At 37.4% G+C, this 22,972-nt stretch overlaps 1 protein-coding gene across 11 annotated transcripts in view; it reads right to left on the bottom strand.

The window, feature by feature from the left end:
- FBXW7 (F-box and WD repeat domain containing 7) overlaps positions 1–22,972 on the bottom strand; it is a 257,163-nt gene that overhangs the window by 158,221 nt on the left and 75,970 nt on the right. For 2 of the 11 annotated variants that reach the window (XM_023733545.1, XM_023733539.1), the window contains exon 2: positions 8,746–8,793. The exons of 1 other annotated variant lie outside the window; for it this stretch is intronic. Coding sequence is in view for 1 of the 10 variants with exons in the window: in XM_023733547.1 (XP_023589315.1) it covers positions 435–497 (63 nt within the window). In the remaining 9 variants the exon portion in view is untranslated. Of the gene's footprint in view, positions 1–434; positions 549–620; positions 2,272–8,223; positions 8,794–14,399; positions 14,997–22,972 lie in introns of those variants that run through there. 8 more of the 11 variants (XM_023733538.1, XM_023733536.1, XM_023733541.1 and 5 more) reach the window with 8 other exon arrangements.

Here is a 22,972-nt window from a genome sequence, read left to right as displayed (position 1 = left end):
ATAAGGAGGACCAAAGAAGAACTGATGTTTTTGAATTACGGTGTTGACAAAGAATACTGACTATACCATCGACTGCCACAACAACAAACAAATTGATCTTCTTGGAAGAAATACAGCCAGAATGCTCCTTAAAAGTGAGGATGGCAAGATTTCATCTCACGTATTTTGCACATATTATCCGGACGGACTATAGTCTTTGGAGAAGGACATCATGTTTGGTAAAGCAGGGGTTCAGCGAAAAAGAAGAAAACCTTCAATGAGATGAACTGACAACAATGGGCTCAAACAGCAACGATTGTGAGATGGCATAGGACCAGGCAGTGTTTCTATCTATTGTACATAGGGTCTATATGAATCAGAACTGACTCGACAGCACCTAACAACAACAACAAATATTTTTTTTAATTAAGAAAAAATAAATACTTTATAATTACCCATGTTGTACTATTTTTTATGTTGATTTGTTCCTGTAGATCATGCTTGCCAACTGGTGTCATTTCCCTTCAGATTGATGAGCTTCCTTTAGTATGGCTTGTAGTGATGATCTGCTAGCAAAAATTTCCATCAGTTTTTGTTTATCTGAAAATGTCTTTATTTCACCTTCAATTTTAGCCGGACATAAAATTCTCAGTTGGCAATTTTCTTCCTTTCAGCTCTCTGAATATATCATTTCCATGTCCTCTGGCCTCCACTGTTTCTGACAAGTTAACCATTATCTGTATGGTTTCCTCTCTATTTTTCTCTTGATGCTTTCAGGATTTTCTCTGTATTTTTGGTGTTGAGCAATTTGACTGTGTATGTGCCTAGATGTTGTTTTCCTTGTGTTTATCCTGATTGAGGTTTATTGGGCTTCCTGGATATAAAAGTTACTGTTTTCCACTAAATTTGGGGAGTTTTCAGCCATATTTAACCTCTTCCTGAGATTCCGTTTACATGAATGTTAGAACATTAGATATCCCACAGGTCTCTGAATCTCTGTTCATTTGTCTTCATTCTTTCTTTGCTCTAACCTTCAGATTGATTACTTTCATGAATCTATCTTTAAGTTAACTGAGTCCTTCCTCTGCTATCTCTAATCAACTGCTGTGCCCATCTAACTGAATTTTCATTTGATACTGAACTTTTTAGCTCTAAAATTTCCTTTTGTCCTTCTTTAAGTATATTTCTTCTTTAGATCCCCTATCTGTTCACTCATTAAGACTATATTTTTCTTTGATTCTTTAAACATAGGTTCCTTTGATTCTTTGAAGTTCCCCCCACCTCCACCCCCGGTGTCTTAAATTCAACATCAGAATCAGTATCTATTGACTGATTTTTTTTTTAATCTGAAAATAAATCACATTTCCACTTTCTTTGTATATCTAGCAATTTTTTGGTTGAAAACAGACATTGTAAATAACATGTAGCAACTCTGGTTTCTGTTCTTTTATTCTTCCAAAAGACTATTTATTTTGTTGTAGCTGTTGCTGTTCTAATAAGCTTGCCTGGACTCAAACTGCAAACTGTGTCTCCCATGCAAGTATACAGCAACTGATTTTGTTTAGTTCTTTCACCTTCTAGCTGCTTTGTTTTAGCCTGATGTGCTAAGGGCCACCCCATGACTGAGCAGTTTGCTGGTAAGCCTATGGACTGGGCAAAGATCACATTCAGATGTACAGCTCATATCCTCGAAAGTTATCTTGCTTTCATTTCAGTGTTTCCTCCCCTAAATCTTCAATTGTTCTGTCAGCCTCATGCTCTCTCCTCTGATACCTCAAGCCAGTAAAGCTTCAGGTTTCTGTCACCCAAGTTATATGCAAGTTGGGAAATGCACTCAGTGAAAAAAAGACACAAACTCACAAATCTCACCTGGTTCAGTCATCTTTCAAGAACAGATTACTCTCTTGTTTCTGCCTGCTTTTATGATAGAGTCCCTGGGATCTCTCCTATGCATGCATAGTTTAGTGGTCAGCCATCATCTGAACAGAGTTTATATTCATATTTTGGATCTTATCTCTTCAATGGTTCTCTTCCTTCCATCTCTTCAATGGTTCTCTTGCTTACCTAAATTTCCTGCTGCTTGGCCAGCCCTAACTTCAGTCTTATGCCACTGGAGACAGGGATGCACCACCTTGGGGCAATAAAGCCCCAAATTTGTAATTCTTACCCATTGTACTTGTAGACTTTAAAGGGTAACCTCTTCTCTGGCTTCTGCTTCCTTTCATCATTTTCCACTGTCCTTAAATAGTTGGGGGGTTTTCCAATATTTTGTCCATATTTTGTATCTGTTACCTGAGAGATGGTTCTCTCAACCATTCACTGGCATTTTTAAATTATTACCAAAAATCATAAACTCAAAATTATATCAATTTTGAGCGGAAAATTTCTCACATGCTTAATTTCCATTTCTTCCACCAAGTCAGAACCTTTATGTTCTCACACAAGAATTTAGTCTCACCTTTTAATCTTCTTTCCCTTTTTAATTCACCTAGTATACTACGAGTAATTTTTCCTGTCATATTGCTTAATTATCTAAGGAATGTTTTCTGCGAAAACAGAAAACGTGATCAGAAATCTAATTTTAAATTTCAACTCTACCGTTTTCTTTAAAACCATAAGCAAATCATGATCTCTGTGAATCTTATTTGCACCATTTGCAAATGAAAATATCACCTATCTCATTAGTTAAGGTTAAGACTGAAACATGATATCTGATGTCAACAAGTGAAGACAAGAGTCAGTATAAGACATAAGGCCTATGGTTCAAGAAAAGCAGAATGGTAAAACCATAATCTAAAAAAGGAACAAAATGTACAAGTTGAGAAACTCAGATAAATTAGTCGCTTCACTGATTTAACAAGCATTTACTGAGTTCCAACTATATACCAAGCATTATACAACACAAAAATTTCAACTTTGGAAAAAACAACTTTGGGTGCTGAGGACATAATGACTGAGCTAGTGGTAGGACAGGTCATGAAGGAAACTGTGACATCTGTGGGTCACCACAAATTTGTGATAATTTGCATAATGAAAACAACGACCATTTCCCAGGAATGATGCATAATGAAGAGAAGCAAAGAGAAAAACTACAACCCAATATCTACCTAAGGAGTATGTAAAGGAAGAAAGCAGTAACAAAGAAAGCAAACATTTAATAAGAGAGTCAGTAGAAGAACCATTAAAGTACAATATTACAGAAGATAAAGGATAACTGAATTTTAAGAAGAAGCAAAATTACAAATGAAGGTAGGACAGGATGAGAAATGAAAAGATACAGACTTAGCACTCTGGAACTCAGTCTTGATCTTGGGGATGATATAAAGCATTTTAACATCACCCTAGACAATATCTGTCCATCTACCTGGATGGGTGAGAAAAGTGGTTTACTTTCCCTTGAGAAAGCAAAACACTAGGAAAAACAAGTCAAACTGCAGAATGTAGCTGAATAGGAGTTAAGAAATTCGAGATAACCTAGAGTAGACCATAAATCAAACAAGTACAGCAACAATGGGAAGAATAAAGAAAGAGCAGAAGTAAGACATTATTCAAGATTAAGTGTGATAAGACAGGAAACCCAACAATAGAAAATAGCAAGGCTCCAGTGCAGGAAGAAGGTTAAGAAAACAGATTTTAGTTTTCAATAAAAACAGAAAACACCTTACTCTCTGACTAAAGGCAGAATGAGGAAAGAAAGAATGAAAATGGAAAAAAAAAGTTAGAAAAACAGGGTTAAAAGTAGTCGTTTGAGGACAATGGAAAGGCCCCAAACGACAAATATGGGGAATGAAATAAGGAATCAAAAAGAGATAAGGATTATCAGAAAGCACTGAGAACCAGCTAAACTAGGAAAAAAGTGAATTTATACTAGAACATCTCAAGACAGTAAACCTTCATAACCCTAGCAAACAAAACTAAGCAATCCAGGAACAGGAAACAAAAATAGAAGAAATGAACAGTTGTAATTATTTAGATTAACAGACTGGGAAATATATGAAGAAAGATCAAGAGAATATGGGAATCTTGGGTATTCATAAGAGTAAAATTGAGATGGCTAATAGATTGAATGGAGTCCCTTCCCTAGGTGATTGTAAACAGTTAACGGGCTTGGATGCTAACCAAAAGGTTGGAGATTCAAGTCCACCCAGAGGCACCTCACACAAAAGGTTTGGTGACTTACTTCTCAGAAATCAGCCATTGAAACTCCTAAGGAGTACACAAATGGCGTTGTCATGAGTCAAAACTGACAGAACAGGAACTGGTTTTAATAGACTGAATGTGGGTTAATCTGGATTAAATTTTTCATTAAATAAGTGAGTTTTGAAGGAAAAAGCTTTCAAGAAAACTTACCCTGCATGACGTCATTGCAGTAACTTTGAAAAAAAAAAACTCTTTAGGAAGTAAAATGTAGAACGAGAAAAGAAGTGACGGAGGAAGGAAAAGGGCACAAGAGACATTTTACCTTAATTCAGCCCTAAATAGGCCACCAAAATCCTCAAGTTACCACATTTGACATATATCATAGAAAATAACTCTTGCAACTATATCTTTATTTTTTATCACTACTAAAAATTTAACACCATCATAAATGAGATGCATCAATTTTTCTTCCTTTCCACTGCAAAAATGTCTATGGATGGTATAACACAAAAAAACTATAAAAACATAATGTGCAGAACAACAATACTCATCCAAATCAACTAACAAGAAGAATATGAGTGGTCTTAACTCTGTAAGATTTAGTTATTTGAAATCAGCATAGAGTACTGTCAGATAATACGAAAGGTAAGAACAAAACAATCAATTGCCTCTGGTAAAAATATATGTTACATTTATATTTATATTTATCTTACAACCTCTTATAGAAAGGTTAGCAGTTCGAATCCACCAGCCGCCCCCTGGTAACCCTATGGGGCAGTTCTTCTCTGTCCTATAGGGTCTCTATGAGTTGGAATCAACTCGACAGCAATGGGTTTGGTTTGGTTTTTTGGTTACCCTACCAAGAGCACTGACTTTACATTATTATAAACCATTTCTCCAAGAAACTAAATTAGACAACACTACAGGCCAATATATCCTGAAATAGACCTTCGATTGATATAAGAAGCCACCTAGTGATCAAAATGATGAACTATAAAGGTCCTATAAAAATTTAAAATTCACATATGTAATGAAACAGAGGCAAAACCCACATATTCCATATATAAATTTACAAAAACATTGAAATATTATTGCCTACAATAATCTGTACTAGATTAAAATCAGATTTTCAAAATCTGTTCTTTCTTCATAACAAAGATCAGAAGTCAGTGGCTTATTAGGGTATAAAATCAAATAAGCAATAATTACCGTGATAAACTAAACTATTAAGGATGCCCCTCCATCTCCAAACCCAAAAACTAAACATGAACTCACAAGACTAATGTCTACAAACATTACACACAGCTAACATTTTCATGGTAATATACAGAATCAAAACATAAGATTTTGCTTAAAACAATTAGCTCAGGATTTGAATCACAAATACAATAATAATTTCTTCCTGTGGGCTTTGGCTGTCAAACATAGGGAATACTAACGCTTTATAGCCTTATAATAATTAAAACCTTGTCATAGACCTAGACTATCAATGGGTATTTATTTTAAAACAAATATACAATAACACCAAAAGCAAAAGAACAACAACAACCAAAAAAAAAACAAATGAACTGGATTTCATCAAAATTTAACACTCTTCTACTTTGAAGGACAGCATCAAGAAAGTGAAAATAAAACCCACACAATAGGGAAAAAAAATCTACAAATTATATATCTGATAAGAGACTAGTTTCCAGAATATATAAAGAGTTCTTACAATTCAACAAAAAAAGACAAATAACTCAATTGAGAAGTGGGCAAAAGATTGTCATTTTCCCAAAGAAGATATACAAATGGCCAATATGCACATGAAAAGATTTTCAACATGATCAGTCATTAACAAAAAAAAAAAAAAAACAAAAAAACTGCTGCCATCAAGTCAATTCTGACTCATAGTGACCTTACAGAATAGAGTAGAACTGCTCCCACAGGGTTTCCAAGAAGCAGATGGTGGATTTGAACTGCTGACCTTCTGGTTAGCAGCCAAGCTCTGACTAGGGCTCCAATCAGTCATTAGTGAAATGCAAATCAAAAGCACAATGAGATACTACTTCACAACCACTAGGATTGCTAAAATACAAAAAAGACTAACAATAAAAAGTGCTGATCAGGATGTGGAGAAACTGGAACCCTCATAAAGTGTTGATGGAATTGTAAAATTGTACAGCCATTCTGACAGTTCCTCAGAAAGTTAAACATATGGTTACCACACGACCCAGCAATTTCACTCCTACATCCTCTACCACCCAAGAGAAGTGAAAGTATATACCCACACAAACCCGTACAAGAATGTTCAGAGTGGAAGCATTTCTAACAGCCAAAAAGTGGAAACAACCCAAATGTCCATCAAATGATGACTAGATAAACAAAATTGGTAGATTCACACATCCAAAAAAACAAACCAAACACACTGCCATTGAGTCAAGTCTGACTCATAGCAACCTCATAGAGTTTCCAAGACTATATATCTCTACAGAAGCAGACTGCCAGATTTTTCTCCCACGGAGCCACAGATGGTTTCAAACCACCAAGCTTTTGGTTAGCAGTCAATTGCTTTAACCACTGTGCCACTAGGGTTAGATTCATACAGTAGAATATTTTTCAGTCATAAAAATGAAGTACTGACACAGGTTACAAAATGGATGAACCTTTAAAACATTATGCTAACTGAAAGAAGCCAGACACAAAAGGGCACGTATTACATGATTCTACTTATATGAAATACCCAGAGGAGGCAAATCCAGAGACAGAAAGGAGATTAGTGGTTGCCTAGTGCTTGGGCAGGGAGGTTGGTTTGGAGGGAAATCGTGGGCGACTGCTAATGGGTTCAGAGTTTTCGTTTTTTTTTTTTTTTTTGGCGGTGGGGTAATGAAAGTGTCCTAAAATTAGACAGCAGTGAGGGCTGTACAACTCTGTGAAAACAGCAAAAAGCACTGAACTGTACACGTGAAAGGGATGAATTTTCTGCTATGCAAATTATCAATAAAGCTGTTATATAAAAAATTAATTTACAAAGATGACTGCAAATATTTCATAAGGATATATAATGCAAAGATGATTGCGTCCCTCAAAACTAACTCAAATCAGTGGGGGGGGGGGGCAATGACAGTAAGTTATTCTTTGGAAATCTATTACCACATTTTAAGGCAGTAAAAATCTGTTTTACAGGTCTTTATAGTGTCATTTGGAGTCCCTAAGTTATTAATACACTTGGCTTCTAACAGAGAGGTTGGAAGTTTGAGTCTGTCCAGGGATGTCCTCAGAAAAAAGGGCTGGTGATCTATTTCTGAAAAATCAGCCACTGAAAATCCCACGGAGAACAATTCTACTCTGACACACATGGGTCGCCATAAGTCAGAGCTGACTCAACGGCAACTGGTGTAACATCATTTGCTCCTAAAAATGTTACTTTTAGTAAAAGCATAAAATAAATAGAATCGTGTAATTGTTTACTATTGAGCACCCACTATGATTATCATCTGGGGCCCTGGTGGCACAGTGGTTAAAGTGCTTGGCTGCTAACCGAGAAGTCAGTGGTTCGAACTCACCAGTCACTCTGTGGGAAAATGATGTGGCAGTCTGCTTCTGTAATGATTTATAGCCTTGGAAACACTATGGGGGAGTTCTACTCTGTCCTACAGAATAGCTATAAGTCACAACAGACTTGACAGTAGGGGTTTAGTTTTTTGGGTTATGATTATTATACAACTACAGAAATATCATTTAGTTGAATATTTACTGTTTCAAACACATTAAAAAGTATAATTAAAGAAACTAATGCTTCTTCATGTACTTCAGAAAACACCTTTAGCTAATCAAATAAATGTATTCATCCTTCAAAAAGTTTTTAGTGACTACATTACAAACAACCAAAAAACCATATTATGACACTTGATTATCCAGTACCTCAGCACTTTCCCCATTTCTGAAGTACACTTAATAACTTCGAAATTTATCTTGATTAACCAAAACACTGTATTATAAATATATGCAGTTGAAGTAAAACACATTCTGAGATTAACTCTCTTAGCTTAACTCATATAAAAATATAAAAGCTTTCTCTAGTGAAACAGTAAGTTTATAAAATTCTTAACTACACATACTTACCAAATTTTTCGTATTTTAATGGTGGAACAAAGGAATGGGAGTATCTGGGAGTATTCTAGAGAGCAAACAGCGTAAAGCCTGATTGGAGTAATGGTCTTCATGTTGGTATGTTGGGGCAAACAGGATCTAATCTAAGGAGGAGTCCAAGTAATGGATGGCTAAAGATTAAATTTATACTTGTTTCAGCAGATAAAATAGAACTATTACAAAATGTCAGGTAGGGAAAGTCCTGTTTTATTCATAAAGTATTACCACTCCTACCCACTAAGACCATTTCTTTCTTTGAACTCTTTTAATACGCTTAATTTGAATACCAGAAGAATTTTCTGGACACAATGTGTAGAAAGGATCACAGGTGGATCATAATAGCTACAAAGAGAAGAAATTCCAGTGTCTGGGTAAAAATGAAAAGAAATGTAAATTACAATTATACTTTCATTAATGACATTTAAAATTTACAGTGCCAACACATGTAAACTTAAATAACATGGAAAATATGTAATATGGAGAATATGTACTTACCAAATATTTAGACAGCCTTTTAAAAATCCCGCTGGAGGTTGACACTCCCTAAATAATAAAAAAGTAAATAAATAAAAAATACTTTCTCAACTTTAGAAGTTATACCTACACTGTAAAATCTGCCCAAGAATCCCATTTGGTATGAAGGTAATTTGTTTTGTATAACACTTTAAAAAGCAGAGCATATGCTGAAATTTGGGCACAAGTTAAATATAAAACACATTTGTCTTAATAATGCTATAAACAATTAAAATTTCATATTTTATATATGGAGAAGTTAACAAATTATCAATACATTGGCAGAAATTACAGAATACAGAAAGAGTAAGACCTAGAATAGAACAGATGTAAAAAAATTATAGATAACTACAATAGCTGTTAACAGTGTCTTAGGGAAGCATTCATATGTTAAATTTCTCCGGGAAATCAATGTACAATATCATTACTCTACATTCCATATCTAGTTATTATCTTTTAGTAGTACCTAAACAATTTAATGATAGAGTCTACAGAGTCTTAAGTAGAGACGCTGAAATGTAGTGATATTTTACAAAGTAAACATTCATTCTATTTTTATTTAAAAAATCAACAAAAGGAAGCACTTAAAAACCCATTCTATATTGATACTGAAAAAATTAAAATGTTTTGCCTACAATAAAAAGAAATCTATAAACTGACACATGAATTTTACTGTTTACAAAAGATGGCTGTAAATAATTTTATAATAAATATAAAGTACATATCCCTTCAGTCAAGTCTCAAGTCAAAACAATCTTCAAAACAAAGTTCAAAAATTCAATAAAAGACTTCCAGGCAACATGGTGCTATAGTCAGAAGCACCATGCCGTCCCTCCGCAGCAAACATCAGAAAAGCTAAGTCAAACAGAGTCACACGTCAATCCTGAAACCCTAAGCATCAAATGAAGAGATAAAGAACTCAGCCAAGCACTGAATGGAATAAGAAACTGACCGAGAACAGAGCTCAAGGACAGATATATGCAGAGGTCCCCTATCAGCTACTGCAGCATGGATCCACCATCTTGGACTCCTATCAGACATCAGTGAACAGAAGGTATGAGAAAGAAGCTTCACTAAACTTCCAGCAGGAGACAAAACAACCAGTAAACCACGATATAGGCTTTCCCACCCCCTACCCTTCTTCACCCCCATTTAGCCTCCTCTGCTTCCTGCAGCCACAGTCTATTGGTTGGGAAGCACAAGCTTCCCCCCAGTGCCGCTTAGATTCCACTCGCCCGCACTGGCCAGCTACCTGAGTGCCATCTGTTGGCTGCTGGTGTTGCTTTCTTCCACTTCTTTAGATTTCTTCCTTACCTCTCACCATCTCCCCCTCCTTTCTCTCAAATACCCGGGTCTGTGTGCCATCTTTGCTTCTTCCTGAAAGGCTGCGAAACACTGCTCAACTATGAAACTGCTTCCCGGCCTGTACCGCCACACTGGTGGGACCCCCGGGGCTTTTTTGTTTGTTTGTTTGCTCTGATTTGTTCTGTTTTGATTTGTTTGTTTGTTTTCTTTTTCTTTTCTCAGATTGGGAGACCTTCTAGCCAGGCAACACCACTTGGCTTGGAAGCAAGTCCCTTACTCTGCGCAGACACACAGGGATATTCCCTGGGGGCATTTCTTTCTTCTTGTTTGTTTTTGGGTTTTTTTTTTCATTTCTTTGTTTAGTTTTCTTCTCTCTCTTATTTCCTTTTTGTCTTTCTTCATTTCCAGTTTCTCGATATATTCATTTTTTTTTTACTCTTTTTCTTTTTTTTTTCATTTTTGTTTTTCCCCATTTCTCAGTCTCTCATCTCTCCACTCAAATAGCAAGCTCCCTTAGCACTCTTTTTTGTTTGGGTGTATACCTTTGGCTCCTGTTACTCTCTCCTCTCTCTCATCTTTCCCATACCCATCTTGGTTCCACACATCACAATCTACTCCCTCCTTCCTGCCTACCTGCACCGTGTGCTGAACATCACACTCCTAAGCAACAAAGGCACGGCCTACTGGAACCTGCCCTGCACAGACTCCAGGTCCGCACTGTCAGCCCTGATATGTGCCACAAAAAACCTATCCCAGCAACTCCCCTTAAGCTGGACCTGCCCTGCTGTACCACACCTGAGTGACCGACCCTGCCCATTGGAGAAGGAGGTGAAAAGTACCATGCCCACAGACGAGCAAACAACAAAGAACACACAGCCCGCCAGCCAGACATAACCAAATAAAACGAAAAAACAGGATGAAACTAACAAATCTACAATCCATAAACAAGGAAAATAATCACTGAATGCCCCAAAGACAGCAGACAATATGAAAACATTTACAAAAACGAGACAGGATGGTTCTAGTAGGTGTCCAAAATAAAACACCAGATGACCTTCCAGTAGAAGAAAAGGCACTAGACCTAACTGATAGGGAATTTAAATCTTTAATATTCAGAATTATCCAAGAGTTAACGCAAAAATAGAGACAAAAATGAGGAAAAAATAGGCAAATTCATGGAAAAGGCAGACAAATTCATGGAAATTACAGACCAAAAAATGGAAGAATTCAAGAAATTAATACAGGAACAAAATGCTAAAATAAATTCACAACTAGAAATCATACAAAAACAACAATTAGAAATCCAAAAGATAAACAACAGGATTTCAGAAATGGACAGTGTCATAGAAGGGCTGAGGAGCAGGTTTGAAATGATGGAAGACAGGATCAGCGAAATTGAAGACGAACACTTGGATACAACTCTGAGGAAAAATCAGAAAAAAGAATGAAGAAAAATGAAGAAATCCTGAGAATTATGTGGGATACAAAAAACACAGAGGATCATGGAAGAAGTGCTAACAGAAAACTTCCCCAATATCATGAAAGATGATAAGCTGACCATCCAAGAAGCTCAATCAACCCCATATATGATAGACCCCAAAAGAAAATCACCAAGCCAAATCATAATCACACTCACTAAAACCAAAGACAAACAAAGAATCCTGAAAGCAGCACGAGAAAAACAAAAAGTCACATACAGAGGAGAAACAATAAGAGTAAGCTTGGATTATTTGGCAGAAACCATGCAGGCAAGAAGGCAATGGAATGACATATGTAAAACCTTGAAAGAAAAAATTGCCAGCCAATAATAATCTACCCTGCAAAACTCTCATTCAAATATGATGGTGAAATTAGGTCATTTCCAGATAAACAGAAATTAAGGGACTATGTAAAAACCAAACCGAACTTACAAGACTTATTAAAGGAAGTCCTTCGATCTAAGAACAAACAATATCAGACCACAGGCTGAATCTAGGACACAGGATTGTACTAGCCAGATACCAACCTAGGAAATGAACTCTTAAGGACTATGCAAAACCAAAAGAATTACAACAGGGAACCAGAGAGGTTAATCTGTAAATGACAACAGCATCAAAACAATAAGACGGAATAAACGGTGTATGTATAGAACCTTCTAATGGAGAGGAAGTCAAGTGATACCAAGTGATAATAGACTGGTACAAATCTAGGAAGATAAGGGTAAATTTCAAGATAACCACAAAGAAAGTTAACAAACCTACTCATCAAAATAAAGAAGGAAAATATAAAGTCTCAGTAAAAACAAACCTACAAAAACAAAAGAAATGAAAAAAAATCCACAAACAAAAGGAACTCAGCACAGGAGAGTAAGAGGAACAAAGAAAACATCAGCACCACAAAAAAAAAGCACTACAAGGAAAGGTCACGGAAGCTCCACAGACACTTCCAAACTCCCTGAGGGACTGAATTGCTGGGCGGAGGGCTGTGGGGACCATAGTCTCAGGGAACATCTAGCTAAACTGGCATAACACAGTTTATAAAGACAATGTTCTACATTCTACCCTGGTGAGCAGTGTCTCGGGTCTTAAAAGCCTGTGAGCAGCCATCTAAGGTACTCCACCAGTCCTACCCCTTTGGGAGCAAGGGAGAATGAAGAGAACAAGGAAAATATTAGCCCAAAGGACTAATGGACCACAGCTACCGAGGCCTCCACCAGACTGAGTCCAGTACAGCTAGATGGTGCCCGGCTACCACCACTGACTGCTCCGACCGGGATCACAAAAGAGGGTCCTGGACAGAGCTGGAAAAGATGTAGAACACAATTCTAACTCACAAAAAAAAAAGCAGATTTACTGGCCTGACAGACTGGAGAAACCCCGAGAGTATGGCCCCCGGACACCCTTTTAGCTCAGTGATGAAGCCCCTCCCAAAGTTCACCGTTCAGCCAGGGACTGGACAGCCTCATAAAACAAAACAGGACTAATGAGGCACAGCAGTCCAGGGACAAGGACTAGAAGGCAGGAGGGGACAGGAAAGCTGGTGATAGGGAACCCAAGGTTGAGAAGGGACAGTGTTGACATGTCATGGGGTTGTTAACAACTGTCATAGGGCAATATGTGTACTAACTGTTTAATGAGAAACTATTTGTTCTGTAAACCTTCATCTAAAGTACAGTAAAAAAAAAAAAAATTTTTTTTAAGGCTCTTGGGAATGACAATATATAAATAATCATTCATTTAAAAAAAACTTCAATAAAAACACAAAATAATATTTACAGAGCCCTTATTGTTTGCAGGTACTTTGCTAAGCCTTCGAAAAAATTTATATAAATCACCTCATTTACTCCCAGCTTCACAGGTAAGAAAACCAAGTCTTAGAAAGTAAAACTAAGTGTTTCTTTTAGAGTTAGGAAAAAAAGTTGTTGTTAAATTCCTTTTAAAGAATCACCAAAATAGAAATCATCTGAGTCCAAAGGACTAATGGACCACAACTACCACAGCCTCCACCAGACTAAACCCAGAACAATTAGATGGTGCCCGGCTACCACCACCAACTGCTCTGACTGGGATCACAATAGAGGGTCCCAGCAGAGAAGGAGAAAAATGTAGAATGAAATTCAAATTCACAAAAAAAAAAAGCCCAGATTTGCTGGTCTGACAGAGACTGGAGAAATCCCGAGAGTATGGCCCCCTGACGCCCTTTTAACTCAGTACTGAAGTCACTCTCGAGGTTTACCCTTCAGCCAAAGATTAGACAGGTCTATAGGGCAAACAATAACACACGTGAGGAACGTTCTTCGTAGTTGAATCATGTATACGAGACTAAATGGGCCCACCAGCCCAAAAGCAAAGACAAGAAGGCAGGAAGGGACAGGAAAACTTTACAAATGGAAATGGGGAACCTGTGGTGGAAAATGGGAGAGTGCTAACACACCGTGGGGTTGGCAACCAACGCCACAAAACAATTTGTGTATTGTTTCATGAGAAACTAATTTGCTTTATAAACTTTCACCTAAAACACAATTTAAAAAAAGAATAAAAATCATCTGCCTTAACAATTACTAACAGAAAATACTGTCGCTGTTGTTAGTTGTTGTTGAGTCGATTCTGACTCATGGCAACAAGACTCATCATAGCAACACTGCTGATAATAAACTAACACTGAATATAACCCAAATGTCTATAGGCAGTGGAATAGAGAAACAAGCTGTAGAATACTCATTCAACTGAATCATAATAAACCTCACAAATACGATGTTGTGTGAAAGAAGCCATATTGTATGATTCTATTTATAAAAAACTCAAAAAACAAGTCAAACTAATCTCTGATTACAAAGTCAGAATAGAAGTTACCTTTAGGGTAAAGTGGTTATTGACTAGGACAGGTCACAAGAAGGCTTCTGAGAAGCTGACGATGTTCTATTTCTTGATCTTGGTTGTAGATACAAATGTGTGTTCACTTTGTAAAAATTTATCTGTACTTTTATATATGATAAATTACACTTCATTTTTTTAAAAACTTTATAAAAAGAAGATAGATGAAAAATTATTTCAATAAAATATCTTCGTGTCATCATATAAAAATATATAATCATATATATATAACTTACTAGTTTGAAATCTGAATTTCCTAATGAGGTATTTCGATTTATTTCTATTGATTACATAAAGATAAATATGGCTTGTCATTTTGTATTTATAAGTTTAAGAGCAGTTTAAACATAAGCATAAATTTTATCAGGGAGGGATTCCTTATAATTTTTTATTAACAGTATAGAAAATTTTGCATAAAATCCTAATGATTTTTCTGGACAGGCTCAGGTTAGATTTGTTGTTGTTAGCTGCCATCAAGTCGGCCCCTACACTGCCTGGTCCTACACATCCCCATGATCACTTTCAGATAGGACCTTTGTGACCCATAGGGTTTTCACTGTCTGATTTTCACAAGTAGGTGGCCAGGCCCTTCTTCTCAGTCTGTCTTAATATGAACACTTTGCTGAAACCTGTTCAGCATCATAGCAACAAACAAACCAACACTGACAGACGAGTGGTGGCTGCACATAAGGTTCACTGGTTGGGAATCGAACCTGGGTCTCCCACATGGAAAGCAAGGTTTCTATCACTGAACCACATTAGATCTACAATTTATAAGTTTCCAAAATTAGACAATTTATAATTTTGGAAACTCAGAAATTGATTTCAAAAGCAATCACATGGCCAGGCATTCATAAAAACCTTAAAGCAAACTACTTAACCCTGTTGTTTAGAAAATTTTAGACCTTTTTAAACCAATAAACTTTTGTTCCATTATTAGTACCGTACTGGTGGTAATCTGCAAGACTTGCTTGGAATTTCTCCCTCAAAATTAACAGGTAGAGGTTCTCTTTTCAACAGATACAGGCAGAAAGAACAGCCTTCCAAATAAACATTCTTACATATCTAAATTTTTTTTCTTTATAGTAAATATTTATAATGACATCTTACTTTATTCAAAATGTAAAAATAGTCATATCTGTATTTCCTTTATTTTTGTATGAGATTTTCTGAATCACTTTTTCTTTTAATCTAACCAACTTTTAATCCTCTCTCTAAATTAAATAACATCATTATTTGATCAGATGTGAAAAATAATCCTTGGTGGAAACCTGCCTATTATTCACAACCACCTATTTGTCTTGGACTGTTTTTGGATTTTTTTGTTGGTGCTGTTTCTAAGACAAAGCTGAGAGGGAAGAGGGTGACACAGGTCCCATTAGGTCACTTCCCTGAGCAATTTCCATAGGGTAAGGAGCTCAAAAGTTTTCTACTCAGGCCAGCATCCTTTGGAAATACTTTACTTTGGACTACTTAACAAAACCTTTTAAGAATTCTTCTCAGTCTTGGGTTGTTTTATCTGTAAGAGTCTGGCCCTGGGAAGAGATCTCCTCTGCAACCTTCCAATCAGCCAGGAATCACAGATAATCAAATTTCTGCCTGAAGACAGTCAACCACCCAGTAGGGGCTGATAATACAAGGTTCATCAGCAGCACTTTCAGCTAAATATAACCACACTCTCCTTGGTTTGAGTAAATCTAACTAAATGCTTCCTCCAGGCCAAACATCTGCTTCTTCTATTTCATGTACTTATCTTTCTAAATGCCATCAAGTTACTATGAATAACTTAAGACAGTGACCACTTCGGGCAATTTTTGATATGAACAAAATTGTTAACTTGAGAGACACTTTAGAACAAAAAAGGAAAAAAAACCCTCATGAGAAGTTTGTTTTATTTTTCTGAAAGAGAAGGATCGACTTACTGAATGTACGAGACTTGCCCAAAGGTCACACATCTCAGCAATACAAGACAGACAAATATTAAGGGGAGGACTAGGATCATAGTCTAGGGTTCACTTCAAAGCAAAGTCAGTCAAGACAACAGATCCCATCCCTAATGAAAAGAGCCCACAGAACCAGATACGGGTTTATGAGGCAAATTACCCAATATTATGATTTCTAGTAATATTAAAGATCTGAGAGAGGACTGTAGGAATGTAAGCAGAACATTTTTCTCCTAAAGCAAAAGATGCATAATAAATTCAGTGACTGCACACTGTTCATTGAGCAATAAACCTAGTGATTTACAACCATGTAAACACAGCTATTTGAAAATCTAACATCTTTAAATGGTGCTAATGATTTCTCTTTCTAAAATACTGTGTTTTTTTTGTTTTTAATATTAATTTGAAGGGTGGCAAAGTTGGAGCTAGACTGGTGAAGACTACATAAAGGCAGGGGCTTAACTAGTCAACAGTTATGAATAGTCACATGGACATCAAATCTTGAATTACCTGGACCACAGCATTATAGAAATCACTCCTCAAATTACTCAACACCCATTCACTTTAGCCTAATTGAAATATTTTGCAAATCAAAAGTTTATCTCCACCTTACATAGAACTGAACCTTGTTACCTTACACCCTTCAAATTTTTGTAAAAACCTCACACCATAACAGTATTTTTTTAAAGATATAAAATTTTATTTAAAAATCTTATTTTGCATTCCTATTTCCTTTACAAAAACAGAACAGTCAGTATTTATCTTCTCAAGCATCTTGCCTAAATACTACAAAAATGTGAAGCAATGCTTACAAGTTATCTCAAAAAATTTGAAAGGATCCTTCAACTTTTTGATGATATTCTTAGAGACACAACCAACAAATTAAAAAAAAATAAACTCATGGTACTTTTCAAATATCTGACTCATACCCCAGTTGTTAAAACATTACAAAAATCAAAAACTTTTAATACAACTTATTTGAATTTTTATCATCCTTTTCAAAACACAATTACACCTTTATACAGTTATACCCTCACATGAGAGCACTGTTTTCTTCAACATTTCCACAAACCTTAAAAGTATTTCTAAATTCCCCATAATTCTTGCCAATGTTTACAAAGTACTTCTAATGAAGCCCGGGCCTTAAATCTTTCACTGTCCTCTCTTCATACTCTTTAAAAAATCAACAAAAGCCCCGGCTGATCACTTTACTGCAGTGACATGCAACCACTGTGAAAATTCTAAATCGCCTTCCAAAAAATAAACTTCATCTGGAAACATAAACTGTTTACCCACTTTGATATCGGCAACTAGCAGATTCTGCAACTAACTGAAACTTTACAGATAGAGTCCTAATATCACACTAATCCCTAAGATTACAATATTCAAACCTGGTTAACAAAAATAAAAAAAAAAAAAGGAATGCTATAATAACTGAGGAAAGACTGAACATATTAACACTTTAAACTTGTGCTACAAAGTTTAATTCGTACTATTCTGAAGTACACAAAGGGTATACAAAATCAAATGCATCGTTACTATTAGGCAAAGGCCCCATAAGGATGTATTTGAAAATAATATAGTAAAATAGAGCCCTGGTGGCACAATGGTTAAGTGCTCAGCTGTTAACTGAAAAGTTGGTGGCTTGAACCCACCCAGAGGCTCAGGAGAAAGACCTGGATGGAGATCTGCTCCTGTAAAGATTAAACCAAATTCGTTGTTGAGTTGATTCCAACTCATAGCAACCCTACAGGACAGAGTCGAAGTGTCCAAAGGGTTTCCAAGTCTGTAATCTTTACAGAAGCAGACTTCTTCCACAGAGCAGCTAGTGCATTCAAACCACTGACTTTTCAGTTAGCATCTGAGCACTTAACCACACTGCACCACCAGGGCTGCTTCTCATAAAGATTATAGCCTAGGAAACCCTATAGGGGAGTTCTACCCTGTCATATAGGGTCGTTATGAGTCGGAATTGACTGGTGGCACACAACAGCAGCAGCTAGTAAAAGGCAGATCTATCTAGAACCATGCAAGTACAAGTTGAAGTTAAAGAAAATTAAAACAAGTCCACAAGAGCCAAAATATGACCTTGAGTATATCCCACCTGAATTTAGAGACCATCTCAAGAACAGATTTGACACACTGAACACTAACGAATGAAGACAAGTTGTGGGATGACATCATACATGAAGAAAGCAAGAGATCATTAAAAAGACAAGAAAAGACCAAAATGGATGTCAGAAGAGACTCTGAAACTTGCTGTTGAACGTTGAGTAGCTAAAGCAAAAGGAAGAAATGATGAAGTAAAAGAACTGAAAGGAAGAGTTCAAAGGGTGGCTTGAGAAGACAAAGTAAAGTATTATAATGACATGTGCAAAGAGCTGGAGATAGAAAACCAAAAGGGAAGAATACACTTAGCATTCCTCAAGCTGAAAGAACTGAAGAAAAAATTCAAGCTTCAAGTTGCAATGGTGAAGGATTCTATTGGGAAAATATTAAACGATGCAGGAAACATCAAAACAAGATGGAAAGAATACACAGAGTCTCTATCCAAAAAGAACTGGTCAACATTCAACCATTTCAGGAGGTAGCATATGATCAAGAACCGATGGTACCGAAGGAAGAAGTCCAAGCTGCACTGAAGACAACTGTGAAAAACAAGGCTCGAGGAACCGACGTAACAGCAGCTGAGATGTTTCAACAAATGGATGCAGTGCTGGAAGCACTCACTCGTCTATGCCAATCCACCTGGAAGACAGCTACCTGGCCAACCCACTGGAAGAAATCCATATACATGCCTATTCCCAAGAAAGGTGATCCAACTGAATGCAGAAATTATCAAACAATATCATTAATATCACATGCAAGTAAAATTTTGCTGAAGATCCTTCAAAAGCGGCTGTAGTAGTATATCAACAGGGAACTGCCAGAAATTCAAGCCGGATTCAGAAGAGGATATGGAACCAAGGATATCACTGCTGATATCAGATGCATCCTGGCTAAAAGAAAAGAATACCAGAAAGATGTTTACCTGTGTTTTACTGACTATGCAAAGACATTCGACGTGTGGATCATAACAAAATTATGGATAACACTGTGAAGAATGGGAACTCTGAAACACTTAATTGTGACCTGTACACAGATGAAGAGGCAGTCATTCAAAGAGAACACGGGGATAATGCGCAGTTTAAAGTCAGGAAAGGTGTGCGTCAGGGTTGTATCCTTTCACCATACTTATTCAATCTGTATGCTGAGCAAATAATCCAAGAAGCTGGACTATATGAAGAAGAATGGGGCATCAGGACTGGAGGAAGACTCATCAACAACCTCTGATATGCAGATGACACAATGTTGCTTGCTGAAAGCAAAAGAGGACTTCAAACACTTATTGATGAAGATCAAAGACCACAACCTTCAGTATGGATTACATCTCAACAAAAACAAAACAAAAATCCTCACAACTGGACCAATAAGCAACATCATGATAAATGGAGAAAAGACTGAAATTGTCAAGAATTTCCTTTTACTTGGATCCACAATCAACACCCATGGAAGCGTCAATCAGGAAATCAAATGATGCATTGCACTGGGCAAATCTGCTGCAATAAGACCTCTTTAAAGTGTTGAAAAACAAAGATGTCATCTCAAAGACTAAAGTGCACCTGACCCAAGCCATGGTGTTTTCGATTCTCATATGCATGTGAAAGCTGGACAATGAATAAGGAAGACTGAAGAAGAACTGACGCCTTTGAATTGTGGTGTTGGCAAAGAATATTGAATATACTATGGACTGCCAAAAGAACGAACAAATCTTTCCTGGAAGTACAACCAGAATGCTCCTTAGAAGCAAGGATGGCGAGACTACATCTCACATACTTTGGACATGTTATCAGGAGGGATCAGTCCCTGCAGAAGGACATCATGCTTGGTAAAGTAGAGGGTCAGCGAAAAAGAGGAAGACCCTCAATGAGATGGACTGACACAGTGGCTGCAACAATGGGCTCAAGCATCGTAACGACTGTGAGGATGGCACAGGATCGGGCAGTGTTTCATTCTGTTGTACATAGGGTCACTATGAGCAGGAACTGACTCGACGGCACCTAACAACTTATTATAAAAGGAAAACAAAAAAGATCTTAAGTCAATAAGCTAAGATCCCACCTTAAAAACTGAACAAAGATGAGCAAGGTAAACTCAAAGCAAGCACCAGGAAGAAGATAAAGAAATCAATTGAACTGAGAAGGAAAAAATATATAGAAAAATTAATGACATCTTTTAACCATGTTAATGTTTTACTATACTCAAAAAAAAGTAAAATTAAATTAATGATGGGGTGGGTACTAAAACTGAATACAAACAAAAACAAATTAACTAATTGTTTATCAAATTGGTGACTGCACTGCAGTGAATTACTCAATATGGCCCTTCTACCCATTCATGGTCTTGTGAGTCCCACAAAATGATTGGGTGGGTCTATGCACAGATGGTGCTTGTGGCCCGCCAAGGGAATTGGACAGTCTGCTAATAATGCAAATAAGGTGCATGGAATCCTTGTGGAGGTGGGGTCATGCAATAAGGTATATGGAACCCTAATGAGATGGGTCCATTATGCCATCCCACTAGACTTAAAATGAGCCAATCCCAGAAGCAGAGAGGGGACCTCACGAAAAAGAAGAGCCAGGAGGGAAGCGCATCCTTTGGACCCAGGAACCCTGCCCTGAGAACCTCCTAGACCCAGGAGACAGAGAGGGCTATAACAGCGCAGACAGCAGCAGAGAAACGGCAGCAGCAGATTCAGGATACTGGCACACAACAGGCTTCCCGGCCCATGGAACTAGGTGGTTACAGTGGGTGTGCTGACCCACTGAGCAAGAGAGCTGAGCACCATCGAGCAGAAGGCTTGCTGGCAGAGTGGGTTGCCTCCGGGCACCTACTGATAAAGCTAAAGAGTTTATAACATTTGCCAGAGAAAGGCAGAGGCCAGCTGAGGGGCTGAGAGAGACCTGACTGGGGGGACAGCCGAGAAACCTACTGACTGAGTAATTGTATCCTGAGTCATTCCTGATCCTGAGAAGAACATGTTACTTGCCTAATTAACCCTGTAACTGTGAGTAATGTCTGAGTTCTGTGTGGACACTGCAACAAATTAACAAACTCAGCAGAGAAGCAGAGAGTGTCATGGGAGGGACAGCTGGTGTCAGAATTGGTTAAAGAAAAAAGAAAGGGTTGCAGGTGGAGATATGTCTGACCTCCATCTCAAAAGAATAGGCCTTGGGCTGATGGTGATGGTGATTCTCCTCCACCATTGTAAAGTTAGAGGAGGTCTGACACCACCATATCCTTCTTACAGAAATATAAAAAAAATCATAATTACCGTATTTTTATACACATAACACACGTTGTCTATGTCTGTTTGCCAATCACTCTCCTCCTTTACGATGTATTTTCAGAAGCACTGCTATGCCAATTTTTTTTTTTTACATGTTGCTGTTAAAAAAAACCCAGCATAGCACACTTACAAACATACCCCAAGGGAGGAGGGAATGGTTAGCAAACAAATGTAGAAGGCGCACATTATTTATGTAAAGATACATGTGATCATTAAGGTTGTATGTCAGCTTGGCTGGGCCATGATTCTCAGTGGTTTGGCAGTTATGATGTAGTCTGGCAATCATACGATGATGTGATCACTTCCATGACAGGATCTGTGGTGAGTAGCCAATAAGTTGAAAGGGAATTTCCTTGGGGGTGTAGTCTGTATCTAATCTAAGGGAACTTTCTGGCAAGCTCGTGGGCATTTGCTCACTCTGGATCCTGCAGCTGACTCCTGTTTCTCTGGCCTCTGGTTCTTGGGACTTGAGCTAGCAGCTTACCTGCCGTCTCGTCTGCTGATCTTGGGATTCGTTGGTCTTCGCAGCCTATGAGCAAGAGCCCTGCTGTCTGACCTGCTAATCTTGGGTTCACCAGCCCCTGCAGCTACATGAATCAGGACAAGCTTCCAGTCTGACTTGGGACTTTGCAGCCTCTACAATCGCGTGAGCCATTTCCTTGATATAAATCTCACTCTATATATATTTATATGCTTTACTGGTTTTGCTTCTCTAGAGAATCCAGCCTAAGACAATACAGTAATTGAAGTACCTTATGACTATAGTACTCTGACTACACATCTTCATTAGGATACATTTTATGAAAGAACTGCAAAGATACCTTAAATTTTACTTAATGGGTCATTGTTGATGATGGTATTGGTGTAGCAATTCAAATATTATGTTGTGTATATTACGCAGGACAGAGCAAATGAATAAACATATATTCATGTTATTGGTAACCAGGGCCATCACTATGGAAGAAGAGAGATGCAAATACGAAATAGGGGAAGGAGAGGTAGAACCCTGGGGTACTGGAATGAAATTACAAGTTATTAATTTATTTTTAAAGAAGGTTATTTCCTTGTCCTGTACAATGAAAAGAACCCCTAGAAGCAATGATACTCAGTAATACTAGACATATCCAGTGCCCAAGATGTTAGCTTGCAAATTCCATTCCCCACTAAAAGGAACCAGGATCCTTGGAGAAATGGCAGGTATCAGGTTTGGGGCAGGAAAA

The sequence above is a fragment of the Trichechus manatus genome, unplaced genomic scaffold (genome assembly GCF_000243295.1).
Source record: "Trichechus manatus latirostris isolate Lorelei unplaced genomic scaffold, TriManLat1.0 scaffold00059, whole genome shotgun sequence".
NCBI lineage: Eukaryota > Metazoa > Chordata > Mammalia > Sirenia > Trichechidae > Trichechus > Trichechus manatus.
Note: the sequence above shows the minus strand (reverse complement) of the source record. Positions and strands in the feature narration are given on the sequence as shown.